The sequence below is a fragment of the Antrostomus carolinensis genome, unplaced genomic scaffold, assembly GCF_000700745.2.
Source record: "Antrostomus carolinensis isolate BGI_N321 unplaced genomic scaffold, ASM70074v2 scaffold42906, whole genome shotgun sequence".
In the NCBI taxonomy this organism is placed as follows: Eukaryota; Metazoa; Chordata; class Aves; order Caprimulgiformes; family Caprimulgidae; genus Antrostomus; species Antrostomus carolinensis.
In genome coordinates this window covers 16974-29132 of record NW_010323356.1, presented here as the reverse complement: position 1 = coordinate 29132, position 12159 = coordinate 16974, and the positions used below count along the sequence as shown (strand labels likewise).

The 12159-nt window shown below is 38.3% G+C and overlaps 1 protein-coding gene across 1 annotated transcript in view; it reads left to right on the top strand.

The window, feature by feature from the left end:
* The window catches only part of UBE2L3 (ubiquitin conjugating enzyme E2 L3), a 16290-nt gene extending 4874 nt beyond the window's left edge, over positions 1-11416 (top strand). The window contains exons 2-4 of the mRNA XM_010170557.2: positions 3090-3185; positions 7081-7267; positions 10595-11416. Of these exons, the coding sequence (XP_010168859.2) occupies positions 3090-3185; positions 7081-7267; positions 10595-10749 (438 nt within the window). The 3' untranslated portion in view covers positions 10750-11416. The remainder of the gene's footprint in view (positions 1-3089; positions 3186-7080; positions 7268-10594) is intronic.
* Positions 11417-12159: the final 743 nt, after the last annotated feature.

Genomic DNA, 12159 nt, shown 5'->3' with positions numbered 1-12159 from the left:
GAGTCTCTTACCACTCCTGATGCTTTAGACGCAAAAACCCTAAAAGCTTGATTTGCGAGTATGCTGTTACATTGTATTTGTGGGGAAAAACAAAAACAAAGAAACGCCACATAACCAAACTATTTGGAAATAAATCTAACATGGAATTGATTAATCTGGAGTGACATATGAAATGTTAAAACGATTCTAGTATAAGAAAAGTAATTTTTCTTATAAATTGGAACCTGTCTGGAGCACATAGTTCAGACCAGTCCTCTTTAGGGTTGGCTTGATTCTCTGACCTTGGCAGTCATGCCTGTGTGTGAGGAAGAGAATTGCCTGGTTTGTCCCCATCTATCCCTTTCTTGGTCGTCATTACGACCTCAGGACCCAAGGCAACAGCAAGAGGAGCACAGGATATAGTCCTGATACACTGCAGTAATTTACAACTTTTTTAATTTAAGTTAATTCCTGCAAAGGCTTCATGTGGTCAGTTTAAAGAGGAAGATGTCCTGAATAATTTTCTGTTAGTTCTTTAATGTCTTCTAGGCTCTTGAATTCCCTCTCTTATGTGGTGGGAAAATGGGGAACAATTGGCGCTTTTTTAAATTTTTTTATTATTATTTTTCTGTGCTTTCATACAAAGTTTTGCAATTTTATAATGATCTCTCTACTGGATTCTTGCATTTCTTAATTCAGCATCCATTTTTTTTAACCTGAATCAAATTATAAAATGTAGATGTTTAATTTTCCAGTAATGTGAAGCCATGCGTTTCTAATTTGTTGTATTAGTTTAATAACATACCTGAATTACAGAGTCATAGTCCTCCCTTTTCTGTGTCTGGGCAATTGTTCTCTGGGCCAGAAGCAGTGTAATGCTGTTATCTGAACCTGTGATAAAAGCTGCTGCAGGGAAGCTGCGCTCCCACTGGGATGTTACGGGGGAGATTTCTGTCGTATGTATAATGTTTTTAACATAATAACTAGAAAATTGTCTAAACCCATTTTCATTTCCTTGTTTTAGAGTGAAGGCATTTGTGATGCATGTTTATTCATGCTTAAACACATACTGGTTAATTAGCTTATTTTGTTCTAATGTTTGATGCCTTACATCTGGTGTGGAATGGGATTTATCCCTTTTACATGCTGTGGAGCAGCGGTTTGCCAGGACTTCACAGCTCCGTAGGTGTAGAGAGCGAGCTGCTCACAGCGCTGTGCTGAGGGAGTTACTCCCCTGACCCTGGCAGGGAAGAGTCAGTCTGGTGTCAGTCAGGCTTCCCTGAGCTGCTGCCTTGTGCATGGAGCGTTCAGAGGCAGCGGTACGGCACGCTGTGGATCTGCAGCTTCAGTCATCCTAAAGGATCTCTTATAGCTGCAATAATAGAGGTTATTTTTAGTATCTTGGTTTGCTCTGTATCCCTTTAAATGTGCTTCTTGGGATTATTTTTGTATGGTTTTTGTATGTTTTCCCACTCTAAGGAAACAGGATCATCCTCTTACCTTTTTTTTTTTTTTTTTAAAAAAAAAAAAAGCCCAAACTGTCTATGATATTGCATAAATCTAGCAGCAGTGGAACTGGGATTAATCCACAGGTCTACACTAAATAGTTGGGTTTAGCGCCCTGAAGATTGTCTTGGCCATCAATTCAATATCCAAGACTCCAAGGTTAAACTTCTGTATTCTGAGTATACTCTTGCTTTCTGAAGTGCACTGGGTGGGAACGTAAGTGTTCATCTTCTGATGTGCAGCTGTAATGTGATTCTTGTTTCATGTGCATTTAAATCTCATTTTCCCTTTGGGTTTGCATTTTCTCATGGTGCTAAGTTTATGCAAGAGATTACTGCATGTATTAAATCTCTGCCAGTCAGATGCAGAAAGGTTTCATCTCAGATGGAGAGAGCTGTTTGGTGGTGAGAGGGAACCAAACTGGCCAGTATGGCACTTGTACCAGGAGAACTGATCTTTTTTGTTTTTCAGTGTATAGTGCCTTTGCTTGTAGTTGGTGTTTTTATCATAATATACAGTCTAGTTTTGTAAATACCCTAGGACCCAGTGAAGAGCTGTGTGCTGGCAGAGTGAGTGAGCCCATGTTGCTGTATAAGCAACATTTTTCCTAACCTATGTAGACACAGAGGCATATGCTTCAGTTTTGAAAGCACTGGGAAAGTTTTGTAGTTCAGTGTGGATGAGTTGCGAATTTGAATTCAGTTAAATTATCTTTAAAGAGGAAACTCCTGAATTAAACAGCAAAAGGTGTTATAGTTATGGAAAAAAGTAGAACCTTGAGATGGTTCTTTTTCAGTCTCATTAAATACTCCAGGAAACAGTTTCTACACTAGGACTTACAGATAATTTTAAATATATAAATGCCTAAATACTTGTTTTGGTGATAACTGGATCACTAACTGATCAAAAATGGTTTGACTGGTGATTGATGCAGAAAGAGACCTTGTTTAGGAGTGATACAGCTGTAAAGAGAGGTATCTTAATATGTACTGTTAACTTTGAGGTACAAAACAGAGCTAAAGTATCCTCTCAAGTTATTGGTCTAAATAAGGCTAGTTGGCTTAGATTGCTATTTTTCTGGGTTTATATCAATTTAAGTTGGTAATGCAGGAATTTGCTGGTTTTTAGGTAAAATAATTGGGCTGTTTGGTGACTTTATCTGTGTTTAAAACTGTTATGAAATAATTCTTCCAAATCACTGTTTTCCTTCAGACAAGTCCTAAGGTGCACCTTATTTCTGTGCTTCGCAGAGTTATCAATAGTCTGTTACCAAAGGCACTGATTTGCATTTGAGATATAAAAATATTTTAAAATACATTTTTTAATACTTCTATTTCATTGTGTCTGTAATGATGTTAATAACAAGACATTTTTATATTTTCCTGATATATAAAAATAAATGGTTTTTAATACCTTGTCACAGGGATTTTACTTCTCACAGGTGCAACGTTTTCTTTCTTAATTTGTGTAGGTTGCCACTGCTAAAACCTCAAGCTTCTTTAACACTGAAGAAACCCACATTGACCTCTAAGCATTTTGAAAAATAAATAGGAGCATCTTGCTTAACACTGTTATTAACTTTTTACATTTTGCTTGCTTTTCAGGAGCTTGAAGAAATCCGCAAATGTGGAATGAAAAACTTCCGTAATATCCAGGTTGATGAAGCTAATTTATTGACCTGGCAAGGGCTTATTGTTCCTGTGAGTACAGACTACTCCTTATTCTAATGAGCTTTAAAATACAATGAGGATCACTTGTATCTCACAAATCCACAGTTTAGTAATCCTGCTGGTGGCCGTTAGATAATTTTTGCACCCTGAGAAGACTCTCTCATTAAAGCCTGGCTTTGAGTTGCAGGTTTATGCAGAAGCTAGTCATTTATATAGATTATAGTGCAGCATCTTAAACGTGCTCTGGGTGGTGAAGTGTGGTCCTGGGTTTAACTCGTGTCTCTCTTCAGACATCTTGTGTAATCTTGGGCAGATAGTGTAATCTTCCTGACTCATTTTATTTGAGCGTCTTCTGTGTTTTGTTTTATCAAAGTCTGATAATGTTAGTAGTTGTTTTTTACAGCTAGTGTGAAGAAAAATCCATACAATGGAAAGGTGTTCTAGACTTCTCTGATCTGTACCTCCATGGATGCTTCATAATTGTAGGCCTGGTCCCACACGTGGCCACAGCTGGCGAGGGCTGCAGACTCAGTGATGGGACTGGCTTACTTGGGAGAGGTGTTGGAAAGGAGAAGCAAATGAAGTTTGTAGTTTATTATGTTAAGCTAAAAGTACAAAATCTGCATTATCATAGGAAAAATCCTGGGGTATGAAATATTTTATTTACTACTTCAGATTATTTTAACAAACTAGATTTATTTCTAGGATAAAATTGCTTATTAGAAAAAGTTTGATACAAGGAAAAGGATTGGATTTTCGTAATTGAGCTCTTTAAAACAGCTTCTTCGGGTATTAATTAGTGCCAAAAAAACCCTACTTAAATTTTATAAAACACTACTGTCTTTTAAGGGAATGTTTAATAGAAGTAGATAACCACTGTATGAGTCAATAGAGAGGGATTTGTTACTAATGGGAAAGCAGAAAATCTAGTATGTTGAAGTCACTTGGATTTTCACCTCCTTTATTTTCCACTGCCATGTCCTATGCTCCCTTTGTTACATGAGCTCCTTGGAAGTCTGCAGCAGTAGAGGCTGAGCCACTAGGGCATCAGTTCTGCTTTTCCTTGGGTGCTACTGAGAAGGTCTCCCAACCAGAGTAAATCTGTCTTTTTGTAAGATTTTGAAACGCCTCTTCAGCAGTTTCTCTGCTTTGTTAGTTGGAGACCATTCCCAAATACAGGTCCCACAGGCTGAGATAATGGCCAGGCCTCTGCACTTTAAATACTGTAGAATACATTTAGTTTACTGTTTGGTGATATTCCTGCAAGTAGTTCCTTCGAGTGGTTGAGGCTACTTTTACAAATAAAGCAGGATCTGACAGTAAAACTTGACAGAGCTGAGTAACAATATGTTTTAATAAGACACTCTTGATATTTGTGGCTTGTGTCTAACAGTTTACTGCTTTGATAATGCTTTAAAGCAGTATAAGGTTGGTAAATATGACTAATAAAGCAAAACACCCAAATGTTTGTTTATTCCTATGAAAATCAGCACTATGTGGTGTATAGCATCTATTTTTATCAGTGTCTGCTCACCAGAGTATGAGCTTAGTGTTTGTTTTGCAAAGGTTCACAACATCGCAAGTGTTTAAATATTGTTGCAGTGAACTGTGCTGCATACATGTGCCTTTTGATTTATAATGTGCCATGTTGTAAGGGAAATTCCTTAAATTCACTACTGGTATAGTTAAGAGGGAATTTTGTAATGAAATTGTATTTCTTTTAGTAATTATTAAAGTGTTGTGTATGTTTAAAGGGTAGTATGGTTATTTTGAGGATATGCTATACAAAATGCTTTAGTCTTAGCATAATTTTTTTACCTATTGCAATGCTGGAGTTGATGGCCTAGAAATATAATATACAAACCAGTTGCAAGTTTAACCTTTTTGCTGAATTTTTGCTTTTGAAATTTTACGTGCTGTTTCCATTTGAGAAAATGTTCTTGCTTAGGCTTTAAAGACTTATTGCTCATACTTCAGTAGGTCTAACAGTTACTGATCATTAAACTCTACAAGTAGGCATTATTTTGGTCAGCTTCTTAATGAAGGTGTGAAATACAAAGGTGAATATTTGTAGCAGTGTTGTTACAGAATTGCTGTGAAAGGTACTGCTTTAAAAGGGTTTTGTGTATGTAATGTATTTTGTTCTTCAGATAAACTGTTAGGTTTTAAGGGTGTTTGGTCAGTTGAGAAGCAGATTAAAGGCAACTTGTCAACTTTTTCCCATTCCAAACTGTAGAATAAGATAGTTGAGGTACTGTATGTTGACAAGGTACCACTGTTTGTTTGATTTCAACATCAGAACAAGACTGTCTACCCCAGGCTCCTTGCTCTTGCAAGAGGTACTGTTGGTGTACCATGAATTTCATTTCAGAGTGAAAACACTCCAGGTGAATGTGAGCTGTGTTTGTTGTTTGTGTTTAGTATTTATAATTCTGACACTCTCCCTTGTCAGTGTCAAAAGAAATATAACAAATTATTGGAAATCAACTGCTTGAATATTCTGTGTGTTGCCTATTTAAAACATTAGCAATCCTTTACGTGCCTTCTTAGTTTAGTGTATTGGTGAGTGAAGAACTGTTCCCACTGACAGCCAAGCAGAAAATGGGCATTTTTAAGCCAGGTCAGTTCCTGTATCAGTTCACTGAACAGCCTCACAAATTATAGCGTGTGATGGAGGTAAGAACAAATGAGCTGGGAGGGAGAGGGCACTAACTGCTTAAGTTGTCACCACCACCACCAAGTTATTTGTTAAACTTCCAAAGCTTTTGGAATTGCTTGGTTATAAAGTGATTTTAAAGCCACTCTTGTTACTTCTTTTCTTGACTGCAAAAATTGTGCTGCATTTCCTAGAAATGCACAACCAGACTTCTCCATATGGATGAAACTAAAATTAAATGTTTTCTGTTGTATTAAAATATTATTCAACACTCCCCACCCCCAAATTTTGGTAAACATTTTTTAGCTTCTGGAGCAGGTTTGATTACAGGGAATGGTCTGGTTGCCAGTGGAGAATGTGTGTGATTATACTTTACACCAACTGGAAACTCTTATCCTTTGATTCTTGTTCCCAGAGTATTTGGAAAGGCTTCATGCCACAGTTACTGTTTTCAGTGCAGAATGGTATTTTCATAAGCTTTAAATGTGGCAATGGTTTATTTTTTTCTTCTGCCTCTCTTCTGCAGTTAGTATTTGAAGCAGTATCAATAGTCTCACAGGTTTTCTAAATGAGAATCTGGACATTGTGTTTTCTGTTTCAGCATGAAGAACGCCTTTGCTTACTTCACAATTCTTTCATCATGTTCCTTCAAAAATGATCTAAGAGTGGGTGCTAAAACTGCATACAAATTCAGAATGTTCTCATCAGCAGACGCAGTGAATATCTATCTTTAGTACCAATGAATGCTCAGCAGATTTTTGTGTAGTCAGCACAAAAACATTCTCAGAACATATAGGGAAATCTGACAAATCAGATTGCTTTGCTGTTCATACCACCATGTTGTGAGACATGTAAAATAACCAGGTTTAGAGAAACCATTTTTCCTCATCAAGCTTCCTGTTTGTATCTTGGAAAAGGTTTACAATATTTTTTGTAATACAAAGTTGGGAATAAAACTACTTATTAGCTAGGACCTTGAGGTTGGAGTAAATGGGATTGGATTCTTTCTTACTCGTAGAAATGCCAGCCAGCTTCAGAACAACGGTAATCTGCTTTTTCCAGGGTGAATACAAATGTTGCAGAGGTGGTGTTGCCTCTCTCTTACCACATGGGTTTTGGTATTTCCTGACACGTAGACATGGCAGTATATGTTGGAAGAAAGTGCCTTTAAAAGAGTTCATTTGATAGATCAGAGCCTGCAGCGTGCTTTTTCTTAACTGTATCCATTAGAATATGCCATATTGTTGACATTCTGCCTTCTTGTTGCAGGACAATCCTCCGTATGATAAAGGAGCCTTCAGAATCGAAATCAACTTCCCAGCAGAATATCCATTCAAACCCCCTAAGATTACATTTAAAACAAAGATCTATCACCCTAACATCGATGAAAAGGGGCAGGTTTGTCTGCCAGTAATTAGTGCTGAAAACTGGAAGCCAGCAACCAAAACTGACCAAGGTAGGACTCCATGTGGAGAAAGAACTGGATATCGAGAAACTTTGTATTGTGTTTAAAGCCTCTAGGTCACTGCTTGTGTGGTGTATTTGTCGTCGTAAGGTTTGTGTCTTGAATCACATGTTGTGAGCACGGTGTGTAACTCTCTTGGAATCTCATGTTGTAATTGGAGCATAAGGTAATGACAGTGATGTGTGGCATGTCCACCTCCAGGAAACCACTAAACTCTTAATGACTGAAGAGTTTATTAAGGTAGTGACCTCGGCATACTTTAAAATTCTGGTGGTTGTTTGTGTGGGGGTTATTCTGTGTTTCTTTTTTAGCAGTGACTTTAGAATCCAGAGCTGTTCACTACCTTCCTGGATGTTTGAAAGAAAGGGTCTAAAACCTCAAGGCTTTGTTTATTTTATAATCTTTGCCATGTGGTTCAGTGATTTGAACATACAGTTTGAAATATCCAGGGAGTCATAAACAAAACCTGAAATTGTAAAACAAATCAACTCTTAGTTCTTAAAAGGTTGCTGCTGCGAAGGCTTACTGTGTGAAGTGTCTTTGGATAAGAATGTCAATATTTTAAGGAAAAAGGTTTCATCAAGTTCTGTGGCAGACTGAGAGTGGGATCTAAGTAGGTTTTTTCTGTTACTGCTTCCATTAGTTGTTGGGGTGAAAATTCCATGTTTTCTGGCAGGTAATGATTAGTTGGATATTAGGCATTTATTATTGTACATATCAACTGAGCAAACATCCTTGCAAAAACTGTGTAATTTTTAACAATATAAATTCAAATGAGCAGCAGTTTAGTCCAGTGCAGGAGCTTCAGTGACACTGGAGTGTCTTGTTCTGTTGGAGAAAGTATTTCCTTCTTCCAGACTCTGCTTTAAGGTTGTTTTCACTTGAACTGTGTTCCTCATAGTAAACAATGCTGTACTTTAGATTTCTTTTTCCTGTGTATTTCTGTATGCTAATAAAACTACTTACAGTTTGCCTGATCTTGCCCCAAAGACAAAATAGGAAGATTCCTCTAGTTCTTTTGTAAAGATCAAGCAGGGAAAGCGGAGGTGGCAGCGAAAAGAACCTGTTAAACTCAAATAGGTCAGTGCAGATCTTGCGATTTGTTGTTGATTTATCCCAGATTATACAGGACAAAGATCCTTGGGAGAGATAGAATGGAAACAATGTGTAGAAGGCTTCTGTTAACACCTCAGCAGTTGTCTTAATCTTATGAGCCTTCTCTAGTTGAGCAAAGGAACGACTTGTCTCTGCCTAGCTTGAAATGCAAGTTGCCATTAGTTGGAACTATTGAAGCAATCATTTGCCTGCAGGAAATAGTGTCTCCCTGAAAAGCAGCAATTCCCTTTTCATCTGAGAGAGTGAATAAAAACTATGCTAAAGTCAGAATTTGGAACAAACCCCAGGTACCAAAATACTGCAGATCTCTCAGTTTCTGCTGTTTTGTGGTCTTTAAGTTGTCTAACTCTTCAAGAAGTTGTTTTAGTCTCAATGTCTGTTGTTAGTACATAGTTGTGTGAAGCTGCAGCGATGTTGTTGTAAGCCCTGCTTAGGTGTCTATTCCTTTTTCCCCAGAACTCTTCTGCACTGAAAAATAAACTTCAGTCTGATTGCTGCTTGGGCCTTTCTCAAGGAAATAATGCAACATTATTATCAAAGTGATTGATTGATTATATCGGGTGTCAAGAAAGCAGAATTAGGTTCATTGTAAATCACTAACTTGCCTTTCATGTACCAAATGTGCATCTTACTGCTCTACTCATCAGTAATTTGTTTAACATTAAAACAGGCTGTTTGACAGTGTAGTTTTAAAATGCTGTGGATATTGAGGCAACTCTTGTTGCGACAATCCTAATTTTTTCTGGCTTGTGTGTTAAATAACCTCTTTAACACAGCAACGCTTTGTCTGTAATGTTTCACTGAGTGAAAAGGGATTGCCACGTGCAGTATTGCTGCTAGTTTCATAAGTAGTCATTAATATGATGGCAGTTGTCCTAAGTCCAGGACTGGTGAGTTACTGTGATGTAAGCTAATATCGTTTCTATATTTCTTAGATGGTTTGTTCAGTTTAAGCTCTGACTTGTGGTAAGAAACGTTCCTGCTTAGCAATAGTGATGAGTGTATTCCTCTGGATTTTGAGGCATGTTCCCCATTCCTGTTGGGAGAGGGTGGAGAGGAGTATGAGTATGGAAAGACTGATGCTCTGAAAGAAGCCATTCTGGTAATCTAGCACCTACTGTAGTGATAAGTATTGGAAGAACTTGCATTGCAAAATTGGGGAGAATCCAGTTGAACTGTGAAGTAGCAGTTTCAGAACAAACGATAGACTGGCTTTTCATGCAACTCGTAGCTGAGTTGTGGAACTCTCTGGTGGAGGTGTCAGTGTTGTGTGGGAGCTCAGGAGGAGGCAGCTGGCTCTAGTGTGCAATGCACAAAGGTAACAGAGTTTGTTATACTTGCTCTAGAAACTCTTGGGGTGCTGCTTTGTATTACTCTGAGTAGCCCAAGCTTACCTCAAATGGAATATTATGAATATTGTCACACAGTGAAACGCTCTTCTGTGTGCCCGCTGTCTGTAGATTTGCCCAGTTACACATATACCTTCGAGTAGGTGGATATGAGAACTCCCCATTGCTGTGACCTCTCAAGCTTCAAGTGGCTGTGAGAAGGAGTGTGAGGAAGATGTAACAATAAATGTCACTGTAGTGTGCGAGGTTCACTGCGTAACCATCGAGTACGGCTCAGTTATTTGAAGAATGACGTTTCCTTTGAAAGTGACAGGGGAACATCAATGAAAGGGCTGTAAACAGTGGGGTGAAAAGCATCTTGCACTTCTTCTGCATGTGTTTGCCCGGTGCATCTGCTAGAGGATGTCTTTGGCAGTTTACAATAAGGAGAAGGACTGGCTGCTGTTTATAGGGGAAGTAAGAGTCACAGAAAAATAAAGCTGAGAAAATGGTTTCTGAAAGCAGGCCCGGTTACAACTGCATCACTGCGACAGGTGTTAGTTTCTTTCTCAGCCATAGGAGAGTATTTCAGGATGCCAGTTACATGGGCAATAATTTGTAGTGCATTTTGGTCTCTATTCACATTGATTTTGTTCACAAATACGATTTTCTGGTGTTCATTCACGGTCATTGAACTAAATCTTGGCATATTGCTATAGCTTATTCATGCTCTGCTTTTGAAAAGACCATAGATTTATGGGGATGTATTTAAATGCAGTTAAAGCTCTTTTCTTACTGGGGAATTTTGCTTACATTTTGATTTTTAAAAATTAACCATCTTAGTCTCTGACGGTATTTATACTTCTTTTGACAGTAATCCAGTCCCTCATAGCTCTGGTGAATGATCCACAGCCTGAGCATCCCCTTCGGGCTGACCTAGCTGAAGAATACTCTAAGGACCGTAAAAAATTCTGTAAGAACGCTGAAGAGTTTACAAAGAAATATGGTGAAAAGCGACCAGTGGACTAAAATCTGACACAATTGATGTCAGCAACGTATGCTAGAAGATCGGAGCAGTGCATTTGAGACACCCCGTAAAGCAGGACTCTATGGAAAATTGACAAGTGCCACCTTTCGGTGTTAACTTGTGGCTGTTACTAACTTTCTACCGTTTTCTTAATCAAAAGTGGGCTAGGTAACCTGTAAAGAAAGGATTAAAATTTAAGATGTTCTAGTTCTGCTTTCTTTGTTTAAAAATCACTGCTTCAATATACTTTAAAGTATGCTGTTTTCTTTTTCTTGTCAGAATTTATCAAAAATATCTTAGACTTATATTCTGCCCTTAAATTGAAAAGGTTGTGGCTGTCATTTCTTATTTTTCCTTGCAGTCCCCACTATCCTGAGTTCATTTAATACTTTGTTGAATTTTATTCCCCCCCTCCCCAAACTGATGTCTTAGAAAAAATATCCCAGTTCTGGCAGAAAATGATTGAGTGTTTGGCAGTTTTGTTTACTTTTCTTTTTAAATGTCGCACTGTGCTTTGTGGGACTTGTTGCAAGTTCCCCTCAACTTCAGTTTGTAACATAATAAACAAAAACCAAACCAACCCCACAAAAACAATCAGAAATAATGTCCAGGTCTTATGTAAATCTGGCTGATGTTACCACAAAATGTTTATTAAACGGGGAAACCCAAGTTTTTGTGTGCGTCATTGAATTAAAATATGGCTGATTTCCTGCTTTTGGAAAACTTTGGAAAAAAAAATCCTGTAGCCAACAAGTAGTGGAATGTGATTACAAACCTCCTTCACTTCTATTCTCAATACCTATGCAGAGTAGCTCGGGAAGCGTGCACAGAACAGTGCAACCAGCTTCAGAGTTCCAGAAATTGGGGACCAAGAGGTACCAAAGTGATAAACTGGTTTTTGAGTTAAAAATTGGTATTTTGGAATTGTTAATTTTGAATTCAAGTACTAAATCTGACAGCATTGGTAGTCACCTTAGATCATTTTTTCCATCAGAATGCAGAAGAAGCACCTGTGTTTTATGGGATGGCACGCTTGCTGCTTCCCAGCCCAATTGCTGTACAGTTGTTATGAAAATGGTATGAGAATAGGATTAAGCAATAACCTGTGACCGAGTGCGCTTCACTGCTGCCCTGTGCTCCGCAGGCACACAGGTTAGATGATTTAATGAGGATTTCAAGTATCATTCTATCATTCTAACTTAATCAGGCAGAGCTGTTCTGTTGCTCCAGGGCACACCTACGCACGCTGAAGGAAGCCCTTTCGTTCAGAACTGAGCTCCCTTTGCTGTGTCTCTGTTGCTTTTCTCCTGTCTTTTTCCCCAATCTAAAGTGTGATCGTAGCTCACAGTCAAACTGCCATACAATCAAACTGCCATCTCCTTCCCACCTGTCACACCTGGGTATGCTCCTGA